This window comes from Suricata suricatta, chromosome 1, assembly GCF_006229205.1.
Source record: "Suricata suricatta isolate VVHF042 chromosome 1, meerkat_22Aug2017_6uvM2_HiC, whole genome shotgun sequence".
Taxonomy (NCBI): Eukaryota; Metazoa; Chordata; class Mammalia; order Carnivora; family Herpestidae; genus Suricata; species Suricata suricatta.
Genome location: NC_043700.1, coordinates 136,308,838 through 136,331,457, shown reverse-complemented (window position 1 = coordinate 136,331,457; position 22,620 = coordinate 136,308,838). Strand labels below are relative to the sequence as shown.

Genomic DNA, 22,620 nt, shown 5'->3' with positions numbered 1-22,620 from the left:
CAAGAGAGACCTAATGGAGAACCAGGGGGAGCGGAGGAGGGAGAGAGAGTTGGGGAGAGAGAGGGATGCAAAACTTGAGAGACTATTGAATGCTGAGAATGAACTGAGGGTTGAAGGGGAAGGGGGAGAGGGGAAAAGAGGTGGTGGTGATGGTGGAGGGCACTTAAGGGGAAGAGCACTGGGTGTTGTATGGAAAACAGTTTGACAATAAAATATTATGGAAAAAAAAAAGAAAATGTGGTTAATATACATGAAACATTACTCAGCCACAAAAAAAAAAAGAATGAAACCTTGCCATTTGGGACATGGATGGACCTAGGGAATATTATGCTAAGTGAAATAAGTCAGAAGGAGAAAGACAAATACCATACAACTTCATTTATATGTGAAAACTAAAAAACAAAACAAATAGAACAGAAATAGACTCAGATACAGGAAACAAAATGTTGGCTACCAGAGAGGGGAAATGTTGAGGGGATGAGAGAAATAGGTGAAAGGGATTATGAAGTACAATCTTCCAGTTATAAAATAAGTAAGCAATGGGGATATAATTTATAGCATATGGAATATAGTCAATAATATCATAAGTTATTACAATTTGCACAGAGACACATGGTAACTGGATTGGGGATCATCATGTATCATAATATATAAAAACATCCGATTGCTACGATGTACACCTGAAATCAATACGATGTTATATGTCCATTATACTTCAATAAAAAAAATGAGGTGGGTAAAATATATACCAGATTTCAAATAGTTAATATGAAAAGAATGCAAAATACTTAAATATTTTATCCTGATAAATGTTGAAATGATAATGGTAATATTTTTATGTATTAGATTAAATAAAACACTAAATTCAATTTCACTTTTTTAATTAGCATTAAAAATTCATACATAGATTGTATTATACTTCTATGATAGTCTGGCATTATTGATATTATTCAGATTCTGATTTAAACACAAAAGTTATTATATAAATATGTAATTGTTCATTGCTCATTGCTTTAGGTGTGATTGTGGTTATGGGTTTTTTTAATGGTCCTTATTTGATAGAACTATACCTAAAGTATGTAGGGACAATATGACATTGGATTGGAATTTGCTTCAAAGTAATATTTGAAGAGGGGAGATGAGTAAGGGTATAGTTATATAAGGTTGGTCATGTGTTGATCATGTTGAAACTGGGCAGTGAATATGGAGTTCGGTGTCTTAGTCTCTCCACTTTTGAATGCGTTTTTGCATGACATTTTCCATGATACAAGAGGAAGGGGACAAGCTCGAGGTGAGGCTACAAATGTGGGCTTACTTTTAAGAAGAGCAAGATAGCAAGCAGATGCCATGTCACAGAACTTCAACAAGTCACGCTTCGTTAGAGACTCCCATAATGGCTACCCCATCTTTGATCTCAAATCCTTCTTCTGTGCCCAAACTCCTTTCTGCTATTTAGCTTTTACTTTGGAAACATATCCTTGACTTAACTCTTACCACAGATCCTCTTCCTGGTGGACCTTAATTTTGTATTCAAGTTGCTACTGCTGGGTACAAATCCCCCCAAAAACTTGGTGAATTAAAACAACAACAACCATTTTCTTATTATCTTGATTAGGTTGAGCTGGCAAGTTCTCAGTTTATCACATGGTTACAGTTAGGAGGTGATTGAGGCTATAGCCATCTAAAGACTTCCTCACTCTTAGTCTGGCAGTCAAGGTTGACTGCTGGTTGGGATGTCAGCTGAGGCTACCTACACATAGGCTCTCCATTCACCAGGGTTTCCTCACGGCAAGATTCCAGGAGCCGGCATCCCAACAGTATCCCAGGCAGCAAGTCTATAAACTTTAGACCGAGTTTAGGAAACTACTCCAACTACAGTCACTAGCCGCCCACATTGAAGGGGGAAAAGTAGGTCCCACCTCTTGCTGGAAGCAGTGTCAATGTCACATGAGAAGATGAGTGCATGAATGAAGATCTTGTCAAAGCCATCTTAGAAAATGCAGTCAGCCATACTTTAGATCCCCACCCACACCCCCGTGGTATGTACATATTTTTCCTCTGGTGCTGACCAGCTTCCAATTATCAGCAAGCCAAGCACACTTTTCTGCTTAGGACTATCACTCACCTGGTCCCTCTTAGCTTGCAAATTCCCCATGATGCACCCACAACCAGCATCATCCCCGCATGGGCACTGCCCCCAGACTTCTGCCTCTACCCCATAACCCTCACCGTTCCGGCCTCCAGTCAATCCTGTTCCAAAACGCATAAGGACATAACAGCATATAACACTGCTCACATACTCTAAAAAATACTCCACCTTTACAAACGCTTCCCAAGAAATACGAACAAGCAGATATGAAATATGGTGGTAATAGACATGCTTAGTTAAATTTCAAAACTATCCAATGACATGTTTATGTCATTATTATATAATGGGCAATAAAAGTCCTCAATGTCAGTAATCCTGAAAAAGCTTACTTTTAATACCAGATAGGGGAAAAAAAAATCATTCTGCACAGAAAATTCCTATCACCAGAAACATTGCGGCACCCTCTGCTGTCAGGAAACAGTTTGGAGTTACCCTAGGTTCATTTTCCTTGAAGGATTCCCCAGCATCCTTATATCATAGGCTGTCAACCGTCTCATCCAGATGTAAAAGCATAAATCAGAGGATGGAGGAAAGTTACAGGGCTTAATTCAGGCAAGACAGTAAAGAATGAAAATCCAATCAGTACATGTAACTGAATGGCAATAAGTAGGAAAGGGAAGAGGGAGCTAGGTAGAGAATCTCAAGAGGTAGCAGATATCAGAGACATCACAGTATAGCTATCTTTGTCTAAACATTTTACGTAACTTAATCTCGGCAAATTACCCATGAAACACAGAAAGGTTACATAAATTGCCCAAAGTCACATAGCAAATGAATGGCAGAGCCAAGATACAAACCACAGCAATCTGTCTCCAGAGCCTGTGACCTTGACACTCTTCTCTACTACCTAATAAAAAATCATGGCTATTCATAGGGAGGGACTTTCTTTAAATGTAACAAGAATTATCATTCAGTATTATTGCTCTTACCTAAAAGAAAGCTGACTGTGAGGAAAATTACTTGTCCCATAATAAGCAGAAAAATTAGGACGTCATCCAAGGCTCCCATTCACAATTAAGCCATTCTAAAGTTTGGAAGATTCTTCTCCCTTCTAAATTTAGGAACAAATTTGTTCTTTTGAGGAAGCAAAATGTATTACAATGACCCCCAAGTTAATGTCCCTCATCACAACCTCATGAAATCTGTCAGCTGCTCTTAGGAAGAGAATGAGTTCCTCCTACAAGCTCAAGGCTTATATAACTGGATTGATTCATCCAACAACCAACCAGGCAGCTGAGCAGACCGTCGCTCAGATGCAAAGGCTGGTGAAACCTGTGTGGAGGCAGGAAAGAAAAAGCCTTTCCTCATAAAGGACAGAACAATCAATTCCTATCCTCCTTCATGAAAAAATAAGTCAAGCAGGTCTGGGTCAGGATGAAAAGTATGTCCAAGGGATTGGAGAGCTCTGGGCCACAGGCTGAATAAAACAGGACCAAATTCTTGGTCTGGTGTTAAAAGAACCCCATAGCTCAGTCAGCACCCACATGATACTGGGAGAGCCTAGATCCTGTCCCAGTGTTGGAGACTTGGGGACACTGGTGCAACTCACCAGGAGCACATGCTGTAGGTCACCTACCTGCTGCCAACACAAAGATTAGGCGCCTAATATCTACTGAGGGCTCAGTGTGCACCACACACTATCCTTAGTGCTTTATCTTACTTAAACCTCACAACACAAACCCTATGAGACTGTTACTGCTATCCTTATTTTACAGACTAAAAGGTCTGGGTGGTTAAGAACTGACCCAAGGTAACACGCCAACATGTGTTAGATTGAAAGAATTTGAAGTTCTGTGTCTCTGCTTCCAAAGTCCAAGCGATTTCTATTATATCAAGCAGATCACGCAACAAACAATTCATGACACTGAGTAACTCTGAGAATTGTGTATGGCCCTCCCCTAAAATTTTAGACTAAAGCCCAAGTGTTGGGATCTACAAATACATCAAGATTGGGTGCGGAAAAATGAGTGATGGGCATTGAGGAGGGCACTTGTTGGGATGAGCACTGGGTGTTGTATGTAAGCCAATTTGACAATAAATTATATTCATAAAAAAATACACATAGATTGTGATCACCAGTTACGACACTGGGCAGTGCATTTTGGAGGAGACACCTCTTCTCTTCACTCCTCCATGTTTTCCCTTCTTCCCCCACAGTCCTCATGTCTCCCTTCCCCCAACCCAGGTCATCTTCTTGCTCTTTATGTCTTGGATGGGTATTTGTCAAAAGGGACAATCCTATTTATTCCAGCATATATTTAGTCCAACACGTATTTAGTGAGCCTCAGGGAAGATAATGGTGCAGAAAATGAAGAGAAAGTCTTCCTTTGCAGGCCTTCGTAGAAAGCCTGGGCAAGGGAATTTAAGTCTGCCGGGCTTCAGTTTGTCCAAGCAAAACCAGAGTGGGTTGGGCCATACAGTCTTCCAGCTCTAAAGTCTATAATTCCATTACTTCAAACAAATTTGTTATTCTTCACAATGAAATGGCCCCAATGAAATACATCAACTTACAAAGAAAAAGGTCAAAAGAAAGGGATAGATTAATTCTAACAAATTCTATGCTCTGCCCCAGACAACATGATTTGATTAAAAAAAAAAAAAAAAGGGCACAGACTTACACCAGCCAGCACTGCTTCTCTCTCAAAATGACGGGGTGGAAGGTGGGTCTCACCTGGTGCCACAGCTCACCATCCCTGAAGGTCAGGCCAACTTTAGAGTCTGTAGCAGGAAAAGGTTATTTACCTCAGCCTCCGCAAATTACATTCAGCCCACAGGGGCTCACCTGATTCAGATTCCCCTCCATCCAAAGAGTACCAGGAACCAGGGCTGCCGCGGGGTCTTTGAAGGAGGATGTCCCTATATTCTTGCCTCAGCTTATCAATCCTGCCCCCTTTGGAAGTACTGGGAAGAAAAGCTTCCCTCTCTCCCTCCATGGCTTCCCCCTTCACCGCACCCCACCCACTGGAGGAGAGAGTTGTATGATGGTGGTGAGATTTGAGAAAAAGCCATCGCACAGGTGCAGTCTAAGCCCTCTCTAGGGCTCTAGTCTCACCCCAGGCAGCTGTAGTATTTATAACTCAATATTCCTCTGCCGAGGACAGAGCCTCCTGTGCAAAGGGAGGCCTGTAGCCTGTGACCTTATGGGTAAACTTAACTGAGAACAAGAAGAACAAACTCAGTTTGGCCTTAGGACCAAGCCACAATTCCCTTTCCAGCTTCTACAGCAGTATTTGACTCCCATGTCTACTTCCCAATTGATTTAAAACTTGATTCAGAACTCCGGAGGAATATAACCCTTTAAAACTTTAAGAAAAAAAGCACAGATCATATTAAGTTCAACGTCACACACTGTAGTAACTGCTCTAAAGGAAATTAGAATTCAACAAGGGACATTAACATATGCTTAATCTAAGCAAGGCAGACTGGAACAAATGGCAACCAGAGATTCAAGCAAATGCTGCTGTGATGCCAAGCGGGAGGTTAGGGGAAGGGGGTGGTAACGACAGTCCAGCGCATTCAGGCTGGGTTTCAAAAAAATCTTTGGATGTTGTGACGAGGCCCTGAGAGAAGACCCAGAACCATCCTTTCCTTTCAGGGTTCTCCAAGCTGCAGCAGACAGGCTAGTACCTCAGGGTCCCCACTCACATGAGGATGAGCCAATGCCAAGCCCCACCGAAATCCACTCTGCTGGCAATGGCTGGATTTACAGAAGCCTCTAGACAGGTCAACAGTCTCTTTACCATACTTAGCTCATTTTGATTTCAGACTCCAGAAAAATAGAATATGTAAGACAAGGAAAAGGACAAAGACTGAAAACGGGACAGAATATGTTGGAAGCAGGTTGGTGATTAAGGAAATTTTTGACTCCAGTGCGCCTGGGTGACTCTTGATTTCAGCTCAGGTCATGATCTCATGGTGCTGAGATGAAGCCCCAGCCTTGGGCCCCAGCTCCAGGCCATGCTGAGCGTGCAGCCTGCTTAAGATTCTCTCTCTCCCTCTCTGCCCCTCCCACCTGCACCCCCCCCACCCCCACACACACTTACTCTCTCTCAAAATAAAAAGTCTGGCTCCAATTTGAATATACATCGTTTGCGTTTGGCGTGGGGGTAAGTGCAATCAGTCTGAAGCTTTGATCTTGATCAGAAGTCTGCAAGAGTAGATGTTTGGCATGCCTAGACAACATAAGCCGGACAAGAGCAATCCTTAATGAACTGAGAAATGGCTGGTGTTCCACCAGGGACCCAGTGTGTCCCGTATCACAGACTGGACCTCTGTTCATTGACATCCATAGGAATCTAAGCTTAGATGCTTATTCTAAAATAGAGGGCATATGAGTCACAGGCTTACATACTTCCCAAAGACCGTATTTTTGTGGTCCCTGCGTGGCAGAACCAAGCCAAAAAGTTGTCCTGAAAAGGCTGTTTCTAAGGACATCTTCCTTATTGAGCCACTTAACACTGAAGTTAGAATTCAGCCAAAGCACTACTTCAGCACTGTTAGTCACACACCTCTTCTGGCCAGGAACAATTTGAGGTTATTTACTGTCATACTCATTCTTTTATAACCCAGCTCTACATACCATGTCTGGCCCCAAACCAGTGCAAAATAAGTGTTTGTTAAATGCAATAAATTTACAGATGAACTTCATAGCCAGATTCCAGCCTGACTTGGTTTCTGTCTTCTAGTTTGACAAAGGCAGGACTCCACCATATTTCAACCAATATGTTGTAATGTTAAACGTGTGGGGGTGTGACTTCAACCAAGTTTTGTGTATTATGTGTGCACACACTTCTATCAGTCTTACATGACAGAAATTCAACAATTTTTTTTCATTTATTTTAAAAGAGGGAGAGCGAGCAGAGGAGCGGCAAAGAGAAAGAGCAGGGGAGGGGCAGAAAGAATCCTAAGCAGGCTCTGCACTGTCAGTGCAGAGTCTGACACAGGGCTTGAACTCACCAACCATGAGATCATGATCTAAGCCAAAATCAAGAGTCAGACACTTAACCACTGAGCCACCCAGACACTTGGAAATTCAACAAATTCTTATAAGATAGGAGACGAAAAGTTGCATCACTGTCCTCAAAACATATTAGGCTTTCCCTGACCCTGATCAGTTAGTTATCGCCTGTGTTGTCTTGCATGAGTCAACTGTAGAAAGCTTTCAGCGTTAGTCGTACCCCAACTCAGACCCAGCTTCGTCTACAAGAAGCTTCATAGTTTGATGTACAATGTTGAAATGAGGGGAAGAGCAAAAATTGAACTATAATAAAGGAAGCGCTAAATCTTTTTAAACTGGTACAAAGTACTTATAGTTTAGAAGAGGGAGAGGAGTGCTCAGTGTCTCATTTGGTTAAGCATCTGACTCTTGATGTCTAGTCAGGTCATGATCTCGCGGTTTCTGAGTTCAAGCCCCGCATCGGGCTCTGCACTGACAGCACTGACCCTGCTGGGATTTCCGTCTCCCTCTCTCTTACATACACACACACACAGAAATGACAAAATAATTTTGGACATTAGTTAGCATTCATGGAAAAGGTAAACTTTAAGCTGGACTGTGAGGAAGTGGCATTTTCTAAGAATGATTGCTCCATGAAGGAACCATGTGCTTTACAAAGGAGCAAAAATTCAGAGGCAGTGTGTTATAAAAATATATGTAAACGACATAAAATAAAACTAAAAAGGTAGAATGGGAACAATATTGTAAAGACTTCAAAGGAAAAAATCTGGGCTTTATCAAATAAACATTAGTATACCTGCACATTATTTTGACGGAGACTGTAACGAGTCTAAGCTTAGGAAAAGAAATCTGACAGGATGGATGTAAGGGGAGACAAAGTGAAGTCAGATGTAAGGTAATCAGCTCGGTGTAAGACTATTGTGAGAATGAACGAGAGACGTAAGAATAAACCAAAAAAAGCAGACCTGCCCAAAGGTGGCATTTAATCCAAAGGATTAACTGGACAAACACAAGGAAACGTCCACATGAAAACGACAGTAAGAAACAACTCCACGTAGTAAGAAATAAATTCAGTGAATATAAGGCAAACAGCAAAACCTTAAAGAGAATTTCAGCAGAGATGATTAAAGAAATGGCATAAAGAATGAACATCCACCATTTCAAATTAATTTATTCCCTACTGATCACCTATTGAGAGCCACTTATAAAATAGGATCTTGGTTCCACTTTTGATTCACGACCAAAACTTAAAAAAAATTAAAAGAAAATTAAACATGTACATATTATAAAAATGTTTTAGTGGGGAGAAAAAAAAATCTTGGTTTTAAAATCTATGATGCCATAAACATACCACTCCTTCAAACACAAACTAGTTAGTATCCTACAGAGCTCCATGTACTAGTTAAGGTTCTCAAAGCTAGAGATACAAACTTCATTTGCACTCTTTGATAAATCAATGAGTTTTATCACCCAGATATTCATAAACGTGCTGAATTACTGGCTTTGAAAATAAGAACACAATAGATACAAATTCTGTGGCACAGCAACCTGACATTTTAGGGACAATTCTGCTATATCTTATTTCATGGGCAATTCTACCATACTTAAAATCAAACTAAGCATTTAACTTTTCTCTGAGCTTTCTGAAAGTCTCTGAATAGAGGAAGAAAAAAAACGATGTTAAAATGTTAACAGTATTTTTACCTCTGGAAGATGAGATGTGAGTTTTTCTCACCTTTTCTTACATATTCTTACAATAGATATTTCTGAACACTGAATTCACATGTCATGGACAGATCTTTGAAGAAACCTGGGTACTACAGCCTAGACGTAAAGATCAGAAAACTGCTTCAAAGGCACATGACTGGATGTCAACAAGCGAGAACATGTTAATGCTGCATTATTTTGGACAAATTTGGATCCTGAGTCAAAGCTACAAGTCATCAGGTTTTGAATTAAAACATCTAAAAATGGACAGTCTATCAAATCATGAGCTCCTCCAGGATAGAGGACTTAGTTATTATGTAGTTGAGTCAAAGGCAGTGCAGTGTGGTGTGTTTGGGGTCATAGACCTAATTGGATTCCCAGCTCCCAACATTTTATAGCTATCATTTACTCAAGCGTATCATTTAACCTCTGAACCTCCACTTTCTCATCTATAAACACCTATCCTTCAGAATTATCATGACGATCAATGCTAATGCATAAGCACACACTTCCTCTGATAAAAGCAGTATGTTTTTAATCAGCTTAGGGTGAGATAACAGAACTAAGAAGTAGTATAACCGGAGGGGCATCTGACTGTTGATTTCAGCTCAGGTCGTGATCCCAGGGTCATGGGATGGAGCCTGTGTCAGGCCCCCACACTGAGCATGGAGCCTGCTCGGGATTCTCTCTCTGCCTCTCAGCCCCTCTCTTCTGCTCACACTCTCCAAAACAAATCTGAGGAGTATCTGGGTGGCTTGGCTGATTAAGTGTCCAACTCTTGATTTTAGCTCAGATCATGATCTCATAGTTCTTGAGTTTGGTTCTGGAATTTGAGCCCTACACCCAGTTCTGTGCTGACAGAGCAGAGCCTGCCTGGGATTCTGTCTCCCCCTCACTATGCCCCTCCCCAACTTGCTCTCTAATTTAAAAATGTTACAAAATAAAAACTTAATTTAAAAAAAAGTATTACAACTAGAAAATTAGTCTTTCCTCTTCTGTATACTGATTGGCAACACCTGACAAGATAGCTCATTCCTTCCCCAAATCAAGATCAGCATCACTGTTCTGCCTAAGCCACGGAAATTAACACAGGAAAGGAGCACGGTAGAGTAGAACACAGAAGACAGAAGGCAGGAGAGAATAAAGATCTGAGCCCCAAACGGGAAATCAATACTATTGCCTTCATCCAGGTAATGAGATTTCTACAGAATAAATGTAACAGAAATGTTAGGATTTCTAGTTTTAAAGCAACCTTGCTTATTTGCAGGAGATTCAACTAGCTCAAAATTAGGAAAAAAGTATCAATAAATACCCAAATGATATTTACACATTTCCTAACCTGAAGGCTTTTATAAACAGGCTATGTTAGAAACTGGTATACTACTGAAAAAGTTGTAAGATCATCAAAGCATCTTTTGTGTATTTTATTCCTGAATTAAGAGGTGCATTTAATTCCATTACATGAGCCAAAAAAAGTACTATAAAATCAGATCTTGCCAGGAATATTCCATGACACTTCTAGTCATTCATACCTGCTTTCAAGCACTTCGGGGAGAAAAAAGCAATGCATTTACAATAAAGACAACCACCTCATGAATTAAAACAAAAAACAAAAACAAAACCCAAGGGAAAAGCTAATCATGAGGCACCTGAGGCATGAAGCACGCCCATCAAGAGGGCAGGGACTTTTGTCCTGCTCACTGTTGTCCCCACAACCATCCAGAACCTCACCCAGCACATAGTAGCTGGTCACTAAATACCAATGAATGAATTAATCACTCTTTGAAGAAATAACTTTGGGAAACCAAAATAAAATTATTTTCAATATTGATCGTTTTTCTTATGGCTTGGAAGAATACTGGCTTGTTTTATATTTTTTTGCAACAACTTCAATGGAAGTATGCTTCAAAAGGAAGAGAAGTTTTCTATAGAAATATATATACACATATATATGTATGCATATTTGTATTTGTAGATAATTACATCTAAGACTATATTGCCCAAACTAAGCCAAAAATAAATTTGGAAAAAAACTTTCTATAAAACACTGTTTCAATATAATTTTATTAGCAGTTATTACATCAAAATTCACATTTATAGGATCCAAAGGACTGTCTTAGAAAATTCGAAAGTATATGTAAGAAGATTTCAAAGTATGATAGAACATATTCTCATTATAACACAGCCCTTAAAAAGTCAAGAATAATACTGAGAAATAAGTGCAGTTCTATCAAGAACTAGAAATTAATTCTGCGTGCATAGTGTCACTTAAAGCGAAGTTCCATGGAAGTATAACATACTTCTATGAATGTGAATTTCAGTGGCAAACATCATTGGCTTCCAAACAACTGACACTAAAAGAATTTCCAATCAAAACACAAGCACAGTAGCTTTCATCCAATATAGAGCTATGATAATTCTACAAAGAGACCCTGAATCCTTAAGTACTTGTAGTATGATTTTATGCTGTGACACTAGTACAAAACACATCGACTCTAATGCATAGATTCTGACACATTATGACAAGAGAATACTAAAGACGGCCTCTCCCTAGATCAGAAAATGCTGTTTTCCAGTGTAGTAAACGCTGGTCATTGCTGATCTAATGAAATTCTACAACCTCCAGCTTGAGCAGTATTGTAAGATTCACATATATTACATTTCATGCCTAATATATGGAACTGGACAGTAGATCTCCCATTGCAATCATTGCAGAGAATCTGAAAAGTGAAGAGAATTCAAATTAAGTATATTAAACCTTATAGACACAAAGTGGCATTTTCTGCCCAAAACAATTCCTCAAAAATCATACTGAAGAACTGAAACACATATAGGTAAGTCTAAACATCCTCCTAAATAGAAATGCCTTTGGCATAGAAAATTCTATGAGGGCTACTACAGTAGCTTTGAATTTAGAAAATGAAAGTGTAAATTTGAGTCAAGAAGTCTCATTTTAAAACTATTCCCAAATAGTATATAAATAGTACTGAGCATAAAATATAATATAGGCATTATCAGATTGACACCTATATTTATAATTCAGAATAACACACATGATTTCATTATTCTTGACACTAGCAAAATTATCGTGGTTAATAAAACAAATCTTTGCACACACAGTATTTTTGGCTTATTCTTTAGGTTTAATATACTAAGGCTCTCAATCTTCTATGCCTCAGAAATAAAGTCCAAAAAAGTAGTTCCTAAAATTTAATAAAAAGAAGCTTTTGGCTCATCCCTAAAATGACAGTAAGATGTCACTTGGGAATTAATCTCTTCTAACATGAAGATCCCCCCACCAAAAAAAAGTGTTAACCTGAAAACAGATCAACGCGTTATTATGTGAGAAAAGCATTAGCTTTAGAACACTCATACCTGTTTTGTTTCTTAAATTCCACATGAGTGAAATCATATGGTATCTGTCTTTCTCTGACTGACCTATGTCACTTAGCATAATACATTCCAGCTCCATCCACATATTTGCAAATGGCAAGATTTCATTTTTGATGGCTGAATAATACATGTGGAATTTAAGAAACAAAACAGATGAACATATAGGAAGGGGGGGTGATAAAGAAGAAAGGGAAACAAAGCACAATGCTCAGTACAACAAAGAACAGACTGAGGGCTGATGGAGGGAGGTGGGTGGGGGATGTGCCAGACGAGTGATGGGTACTAAGGAGGGCACTTGTGAAGAGCACTGGGTGTTGTGTTTAAGTGATGAATCACTGAATTCTCCTGAAACCATGATTGCACAGTATATTAACCAAAATTTAAAAATAAACAAGATTAAAAAAAAATAGTCCCATCATAACAAATAGAACTTCCAAATTTGTTCAAAGTTATAATTTGGAATAAAATCTGAATGTAGAAAGATCAGTGGTTGCCTAAGCTACGGGATTGGGGAATAATTGCTAATGGATATGGGATTTCTTTTAGGGGCAATAAAAATATCCTAAAATTGATGGTGGTTAATGTTTGTACAACTTCAAGAATATACTAAAAAGTACTGAACTGTACACTTTAAATGGATGAGTTACACGGCATAGAAGTTATATCTCAATAACGCTGTTATTTGAAAAAATGACCTACATGGAACAAAGCACACTGAAGTCTCTAGTAAAACATCACGTAATTACAATTAGTATTCCAAAAGCAATCCTTTCATTTACCTTACTAACAATTCAATTATCCACATGAATAAAAAGGGTAACGAACATTAAAAAACAAAAAGTAATCTTCTTCAGAAATCAACAAATATGTATGCCTGAAATAAAATTTAAAATAATTAGAAATAAGGCATCAGTAAAACATCAGACCAGTAATTCACCTCCACATGGTTATATTACCGGCTGGCTCTGACAAGTAATATGTAATAATTCAGAATAAAGTTTTTGCCTGCCATCTAGTGTTGGGAAGAATTGCATAAAGGTTATTCTTAGTATTTGTTGGTCTGGTTCTTTAAATTTAAAATTTGTATTTTGTCCTTCCCATCAATCATCACGTTGGTGTTTCTGCCAAAGCAGTGTATTTTGGACAGTTTTGAGCAAAAAGGCAAAAACAAACAAGAACGTCAACTAGGAACCTCAACACTTTTAAGCTCTGCTCGTACTCACATCCACAGTCATGTTCTGGTATTCTGATGGCATCGGAGTCTGTGCCACCTCATCATCCAGCTGTCTCCAGTACCTGGTCATGTCTAAAGCAGAGTGCATACATAATGGACATCTGTAGCCTCTAGAAGAGACAGAGAGGTTATTTTCCAAACATTTAACAAGGAGTAAATGAACTCAGGTATACAAGATGCAAGCTAACTGGTACATAAACCATCCAAAACAGAGCATTATTCTAAATTTCAAGATGATCAGTAGATCTACGGTGTTTTTGAAACCCACTCTTATTCCTCAGCTCTCTAAAATGGGAAGGAGTCAGTCCGTATTCTTTGTAGAATATATTCAATAGATTTTAAAAACCAAGTAAGCTGCTTTCTAAATGACCTCAATTTCTTAATACATTCAGTCAACTCAGATCATATTATTTTCTTTCTAAACATTCTGAAAAGGTTCCCTTCTATCTGGCTCTTATATTAAAATTTCTGCTTATGAATTTGCAAGACCAAAATACATTTACATGGTCTCTTCTCTCCTAACTACTCTCATCTCGTTGTAACATCCTTTCCCCATAATAAAGTCTCTGCTTTAGATCATCTTGTTGCCAGCTTTCTTTCCAGATGATTCTCCTGGGCCCATATAATGATTTAACAGAATTCTGGGCGACATGCCTCTGCATTCTTACAATGCGATCAACTGCCTCTGGCAGAGCCCGTGCCTCCTGTTAAGCACAGCCAGAAATTAAGAGTATCTCTCTCAAGTTGAGGAATGAGATAAGGCATAATGCAAACATGGGGGAAAAGGTACAGTCCTGCATCTACAAGATGCTTTGCCCAGTTTCCCACAACTCATTTACCCTGCCCGTCTCAACATAAGTATCTGCCACGCCCGACAGGAGGAACAGAGCTGGCCCGCTTCCACATCCCCACGAAAATCATAAATCAGCATCTTACAGTAATAGTTTTAAAAATTCTTTTAAATATTTTATTTATTTTTGAGAAAGAGAAAGCGCATGAGCAGGGGAGGGTTAGAGAAGAGAGAGAGACACACACAGAATCTGAAGATAGGCTCCAGGCCCTGAGCTAGTTGTCAGCACAGAGCGTGACGCGGGGCTTGAACCCAGGAACCGTGAGATCGTGATCGGAGTCAAAGCCAGACACTCAACCAACTGAGCCACCCAGGTGCCCCGCAATAGTAATTTTTTAAAATCCCATCAAACACTCACTCTTTCAACATTTCTTCATAACACGTTCTGAAAAAGATATATAACATTATTTCAGTAAAGCAAAAACTATCTACTATTTTCAAACACTTTTGAGAGAAATACATAAAATTCCTTTACCTATGTAAAAGATGTCCACACGGCAAGACATGAGCAACAACACGGGATGTGTGAATGTCCTACAGAGGAAATAAACGTTCACACTTGCATGAAGACAATATAAACATCCATGTATCTTAAATTCAAAAGCAAGTATTTCCAAAGTAAATGATTATTTTAAGCTTACCTCCAAACATATTGGACAATTCTGTCGGGAAACATTTTCAATGCACTATTTAAAAGAGAAACTCAAATTACTAAAAACTTAACTAAACGGAAATGACAAATATATATACTAATAAAAACAATAAAGGGAGCAATAATACTAACTTACTAAAGATAATAATTAACAATACATGTTTCTTATATGTCAGATAAGAACAGACTAGTTAACTCACACAACTATTTCAGGCTTTGCAACATTACCTGAAACAATGAAATTGCTCAGTATATCTTAATTGTTCAAATTATCTTCATTTTACAAATAAGAAAAATCAGTGTCAAGATTTACTAAAGATGAAGAGATAATAACCTTTGGAATCTATTTTATAGGTGGTTTGTTCCAAAGTAAACTACTTAATAATGTCAATAATGGTAAGAGTTCATATTCTTGAAATTTACTACATGCTATATACTAAGTGCATTACCTGTATTAGTTCAATTAAGTCCCACAACTCTAAATGAACAGGTACAATTATTACCCCATTTTACAGATGAAGTATTTGAGGCCTAGAGATGCTAAACAACTTCCAAAGTAATATGCTAATAAGAGGTAGAGCTGTTTTTGAGTCCCAACAGGCTGCCTCCAGCGTCAGAGTTCTTAATGTGACAAGACAGTGTGTGATTAAATGGGGGAAAGTAAGGGGTAGCGCCAAGCCATGGCTGGTGATGCCCAGGTTTTTTAAGTAAGCACCTGAGTAGATGCTAGGACCACCTACTAAAATACAGACAAGAAATACCTGAGAAACAAGACAAAGGTACCACAAGAGAAAATGTGTATACAGTTTTTGAAAGACGACACAGCTTTCAACCCAACTCAAGTCTGTAAAACAAAACTCAATCTTTTATCTCCAGCAAATTTACAATCTATTTATCCAGTACCTTAAAAGCAAGGGCTAAAAACCTTGGGAGTCCTCCTTACTCAGCCCCATTCTTTTTCCCTTACACCTTTGTCACTATACCCCAAATGCTCATTATTTATCTCAATTTCTCTTAATACTTGACTATTTTATTTTACGTCAGTTATTATCTAGTAGCTATTTAAAAAAGAAAAACAAACCCTCAATAATGTTAACTATACTGGAATTAAAATTTTTAATATCATCATTAATCTCCCTATTCTGATATTTTTTAGATTTTTTTCTAAATAATGAAAAATAATTTTAAAGGGCCTGGTATCATGGTTATAATTACTATATCCAAATTAAAAATATTTCTAACAAATTAACATTAAAAAAAATTTTTTAAAGGGGGCACCTGGGTGGCTCAGTCAGTTATGTGTCTGACTTCGGGTCAGGTATGATTTCATGGTTTGTGGGTTTGAGCCCTGCTTCAGGCTTGGTGCCGACAGCTCAGAGCCTAGAGCCTGCCTCGAATTCTGTCTCCCTTTCTCTGCCCCTCCCCTACTCTGCTCTCTCTCAAAAATAAATTAACATTAAAAAAATATATTAGAAAATATTTCTAACTATGAAAGAAAACACAAAAACATTTTCTGAATTTTCTTGGAATGCTATTATATTGCCCTTTCTTCTGTACTATCCATTTTTACTTATTCTTAAAACCAGTATCAATGAGAAAAATCCATTATTAACTTATTAGAAGTTGTCAACATTATGCTAATAACTGACGTAAGTCTTCTTACACATTTGTAGACCACATATTCTGAGGCATAGATCTTAGAACACCTACTTATTTAATACCGCTTCAAACTAAAAAGCAACAGAGTTGTACCTGGTAATATGTAAAGATTAGCATGCTTCCAAACATATTGGGATTTAAGCTAGTTTTCAAACATAATATAGTATTTTTTAATTATACAAACTTAGTTATATACCTTGTGCTTTCCTTGGAGATTCATAGCTAGACATAAGTTACATTTCAAACAGTGGAAAAAATCTTCCTTTGGACCAATCCTAAAATTACATGTGAAAGCCAAAAGATTAGGTTTTTAATACAATGGTATTCATTTTTACGTAAGTTTATGGTTTCACTGTTAGTTCAAACTGCACTGAAGAACATTAGGTAAACTCCCACCTCCCCCACATCACTCCCCAAATGTTAAGTATTATAAACAGAAAGGTATCTTTTATCCAAGTCTTATTTTCTATAAAAATGTATAAACACACACACACACACCCTTTGGGCTTTTTTTGTTTTTTTTTACATAAATGGATTTTTCTGTATTTCTTGTTCTGCGACTTTTTCTTCACTTAACAATATATCCTGAAGATTATTCTGTTTATATAGAACCACTTCATTCCTCTTCATAATTACATAGTATTACATGGTATGGATATCTTTTAAAGTATTCTCTTATATAATTTAATGTCTTTAGTTAATACAATGATATAAAATAACTATCCTTATACAAATATCACTTAGCCTATCTGTTGATAATCTTTTAAAAGATTTCTAAAAGTTAAACAATGGAACCAAGAGAATATCACTGGTTTTGATCCTGACAAAACGACCTCCAAAAAGACTATACTAAATAATACCCTCACTAACCATGCGTGACAGATAGCACCTGCATATGATAAACAAATTAAAGATGTCATTTTAATTTGCACTTCCCAGATTATGAGACAGGAAATATATTTTAATGTTTATGACATGTAGATTTCTACTGCAGATTGTCTATTCATCTGCTCTTTTCATTTTTCTACTAGGGTATTTGTCTTTTACAATTTTAAAGCAGCTGTTTGTATATCCTGAATGTTAATCTTTTTCATTTGTATACTTACAACTTCCTGGTATGTGACCAAGATTATCTTGATTTATATATTTTGTCATACAACCATTTTAATTCTATGTATTAAAAGCCACTGATATTTTCCTTGATGGTTTATGCTTCCGTCTCATTTAAAAAAGACTTTTGAAGCCTATAGGTCATAAATATATGTATACTTCGAATACTTAGGCCTTTAATTTTTATATTTTTATTTTATCCACTTGAAATATATCATGATAAATTGCTAGTTGTCCCCCAAATTTTTATTATATCCTTTCTTCACAACAACAGAAGATTCAGTCCAAATAAAGACTATTTGCCACTTCTCTGGAGATTGTGAACAGAAGAGATAAATATAATTTCGGTGTTATGTCCTTAAAAGGAAAGCTCAACAAACCCTAAACACAAGCAACTTGGGGAAAAAAAAAAAAAACCTTGAGAGGAGCCAAGATGGCACAGAGGAAGGGAGCTCTATAAACTTGGTCCAACCCATCTATCGAACTGAGAAGGACATTACTCTCATTTGCAAGAGTGGAAGGAGAAAATACAGATTCCAGAAAGAAGACAACCTCAAAGATGCCTGAGTGAGTGAGTGCAAACTGGGGAGATTGGGAAACGGGCCAGCCCGAGGAGGGTAAGGGAGGTGGGAGCCCCAGCCCAACACAGGGTAAATGCGCGCGGAACCCGAGAGACAAAGGGAAGAGAAAGAGAAACTGAACACGCTCATAGTACTGTCTCTAGAGAAGAGATAAAGAAGTTTAACCACGCTCCGAGAGAAAAACTCTCACTCCATATATAAATGCTGGGCAGCGTGAATCCGGAACCCGGGTGGCACATGGGAAAAAACAGCCTCCACCCAGGCACCATCTCAGCAGGGAGTCGGCGGCCACAGTGGCAGTGGTGCCAGGGGCACGCACTTAGGCCTCGGCTGCAGGAGTGGGAGTACACACCAAATTTCCATGGCACATCTCGCCTCCAGCATTGGCCACGAGAATCCCGAATCCCGGCACCAACAGGGGAAAAAAGAGCCCCACCCCTACATGATCCCAGCAGGGAGTTGGCAGTGGTGGAGGCAGGGGGTGCAGCTCATTTCTGGCAGTGCCCATTGCGTCGGGCAGCAGCAGCGCAAATCCCGGCCAGTGCCAAGAGAAACTGATCCCTCCTCCCCCTACGCAATCGCTATCCTGGCTGGGGGCTGGGAGTCTGCAGCAATGTCTATGAGGGCTTGCACCTCGCCTCCAGCAGCAGCAGCAGCACAAATCCCTGCCAGCACCTAGAGAAACTGCTCCCTCCCCCTATGAGATCCTGGCTAAGAAGCCAGCACCAAAGTACCTCTCATCTGTGTTAGCATAAAAATGCATGGACTAGGATTGTGAAACGAGGCAGGCCTGGAAAATACAACCTGGGTCAGTTGCAAGACAAGGAGATCCGACACATTAGAGTGGCCTACAGTGCTTAGTTCCAGCAGAGCTTGGAGCACCGCCATTCCACTCTCTGCAGCCACCAAGGCGGGGACTCTGAGAGCAGCCCCCGAGGCCTACTATATCAAACCATGCCTATCTGCAAGGGGTAGCTGCTGCTGCTTTTTTCTTTTTCTATTTTTTTGTACTTACTCTTTATTATTATTATTACTTTTACTTAAAAATGTTTTTTTAATTTTTACTCCTTATTTTCCTTTCTCCTTTCTCCCTTTTTTTTTATTCTTTCTTTTTTGCAATCCAGATATATTCTCCCATATCTTATCCTAATCTCTCCCCTCTACTGGTCATACACTTTTAGACTGTCCATTGGCCTTTGTTGTTTCTGCCCCCCCGTTACTTTTTTTTCTTCTCTTTTCATCTCGTTCCTCTCCATTTCTTTCCTTCCTTTCCCCCTTTTAATTGGTTTGATTTGTCTGTGCATTTGTGTGCTTCTGTTCCCTCTGTGTTTGTCTGTTTTCCTTCTTAGGGCTGCCCCAAGAAACAACCCAAAGTGCGCATGATGGCGAGTCCCAAATATCACTGAGTAGGGAACTATTCAAAGGCCCAACAAGAGAAACTGAGAGACACCATTAAAAGAGTATTTCCTAAAACGACAGGCCCTGGACAGTCAATAAGCCTCCTTTAACAGAGCAATATTAACAGGTGTACAGTGCACAAAGAGCTTTGTAAGACTGACAAGGGACAGAAACTAGCCAAAATGACAAAACGAAGGAACTCTCCCTTGAAGAGCCTCCAGGAAGAAGTCACAGCCACACAACTGCTCAACACAGACCTAAACAACATCACCGAACAAGAATTTTAAAAACTTGTCATAAAATTAATTGCTGGGGTTGAAAAATAAAATCAAAGAAGCAACTGAGACAATGACTAGGAACTTTGAAAAGAGGTGTAACAAGTTAAAAAGAACTATAAATAAGGTGAATAACAAACTGGAGGCAGCCACCTCAAGGACTGAAGAGGCAGAGAGGAAGAATAGGTGAATTAGAAGATACAGTTATAGCAAAAGAGGAAGCTGAAAAAAAGAGAGAAATTGATCCAGGAGCAGGAAAGGAGTGATAAGATCAAATGGAACAACATCCGTATCATAGGAATTCCAAAGAGGAAGACAGAGAGAAAAGTCCTGAAGGGATACTAGACCAAATTATAACTGAGAATTTCCCAAATCTGGGGAAAGAAACAGACATTCAAATTCAAGAGGCACAAAGAATCCCCTTAAGACGTAATCTGAATCGAACTTTGGCACGACATATGATAGTGAAACTGGCAAAATATAAAGATAAAGAGAGAATTCTGAAAGCAGCTAGGGAGAAAAAGGCCCTCCTGTACAAAGGACAACCTATCAGAGTGGTTACAGACCTATCTAATGAAACGTGGCAGGCCAGGAAAAAATGGCAGAAAATCTTCAATGTGATGAACAGAAAAAACATGCAGCCAAGAATCCTTTCTCCAGCAAGCCTGTCATTCAAAATAGAAGGAGAGATAAAGGTTTTCCCAAATAAACAAAAATTGAGAGAATTCATGACCACCAAACCAGCCCTACAAGAAATCCTAAGAGGGACTCTATGAGGGAAATGTTGCAAAGAATACAAGATGCCAGAGACACCACAATAAATATGAATTCTAGGGAGAACACAATGACTCTAAAACCACATTTTTAAACAATAACACTGAATGTAAATAGACTGAATGCTCCAACCAAATGACACAGGGTAGCAGAATGGATAAAAAAAACAAAATCCATCTATTTGTTGTCTACAAGAGACTCATTTTAGACCTGAAGATACCTTCAGGTTGAAAGTAAAGGGATGGAGAAATATCTACCATGTGATCGGAAGCCAAAAGAAAGGCAGAATAGCCATACGTCTATCAGACAAACTGAACTTTCAAGTAAAGGCAGTAACAAGAGATGAAGAAGGACATTATACAATAATTACAGGGTCTCTCCATCAGGAAGAGCCAAATTCGGGAGGGCCCAAATACATAAAATAATCACAGACAGAAACAACCTTATTGATAAGAATGTGGTAATTGCACAGGACTTTAATACTCCACTGAGAGCAATGGATAGATCAACCAGACAGAAAATCACTAAAGAAACAATGGACCTACAACACATTGGAACATATGGAATTGATAAGATATATTTCGAACTCTGCATCCTGAAGTTAGGAAATTCACCTTATTTTTGAGTACACATGGCACATTCTCTAAGATAGATCACATACTGGGGCATAAAGCAGCCCTCCATAAGTATAAATGAATAGAGATCATACCATGCACACTTTCAGATCACAATGCTATGAAACCTGAAATACACCACAGGAAAAAGTCTGGAAAACCTCCAAAAATGTGGAGGTTAAAAACCACCCTGTTAAAGAATGATTGTGTTAACCAGGCAATTAGAGAAGAAATTTAAAAAATATATGGAAACAAATGAAAACGAAAATACAACAATCCAAAATCTCTAGGACGCAGCAAAGGCAGTCCTAAGAGGAGAGTTATTGCAATCCAGGCCTATTTCAACAAACTAGAAAAAGTGCAAATTCAAAGTCTAACAGAGCACCCACTGGAACTAGAAGGGAAGCAGCAAGAGCACCCCAAACCCAGCAGAAGAATAGAAATAATAAAGATCAGGGCAGAAATAAACAATATAGAATCCAAAAAAACAGTTGAGCAGATCAATGAAACCAAGAGCTGTTTCTTTGAAAATATAAACAAAATTGATAAACTTTTAGCCAGGCTCCTCAGAAAGAAAAGAGAGCACCCAGATAAACAAAATCATGAATGAAAAAGGATCTATTAAAACCAATCCCTTAGAAATACAAGCAATCATCAAAGATAACTATGAAAAATTATATGCCAACAAACTGGACAACCTAGAAGAAATGGACAAATTCCTAAATGCACACGCACTGCCAAAATTCAAACGGGAAGAGATAGAAAGCATGAATAGACCAATAACCAGTGAAGAAATCGAATCCATTATCAAAAACCTCCCAACGAATAAGAGCCCAGGGCCAGATGGCTTCCCAGGGGAATTCTACCAGACATTTAAAGCAGAGCTCATACCCATTCTTCTCAAACTATTCCAAAAAATAGAAATAGAAGCAACACTTCCAAACTCATTCTACAAAGCCAGCATCACCTTGATACCCAAACCAGGCAGAGACTCAGAAAAAAAAGAGAACTACAGACCAAATATCCTTAATGAATACAGATGCAAAAATACTCAACAAGATACTAGCAAATCGAATTCAACAGCATATGAAAAGAATTATCCATCATGATCAAGTGGGATTCATTCCTGGGTTGCAGGGCTGGTTCAATATTTGCAAATCCATCAATGTGATCCATCACATTAACAAAAGAAAGGATAAAAACCATATGATTCTGTCGATAGATGCAGAAAAAGCATTTGACGAAATACAGCACCCGTTCTTAACAA

General features: G+C 38.6%; 1 protein-coding gene across 3 annotated transcripts in view; it reads right to left on the bottom strand.

Annotated features, from left to right (window-relative positions):
* Positions 1-22,620, bottom strand: part of RCHY1 (ring finger and CHY zinc finger domain containing 1) — a 38,988-nt gene that overhangs the window by 5,927 nt on the left and 10,441 nt on the right. For 2 of the 3 annotated variants that reach the window (XM_029944866.1, XM_029944875.1), the window contains 6 exons: positions 16,798-16,876; positions 14,932-14,976; positions 14,766-14,824; positions 14,649-14,675; positions 13,430-13,550; positions 10,859-11,533 (listed from right to left, as the gene is read on the bottom strand). In XM_029944866.1, coding sequence (XP_029800726.1) covers positions 11,405-11,533; positions 13,430-13,550; positions 14,649-14,675; positions 14,766-14,824; positions 14,932-14,976; positions 16,798-16,876 — 460 coding nt within the window. In that variant the 3' untranslated portion in view covers positions 10,859-11,404. Of the gene's footprint in view, positions 1-10,858; positions 11,534-13,429; positions 13,551-14,648; positions 14,676-14,765; positions 14,825-14,931; positions 14,977-16,797; positions 16,877-22,620 lie in introns of those variants that run through there. The other variant, XM_029944869.1, reaches the window with a different exon arrangement.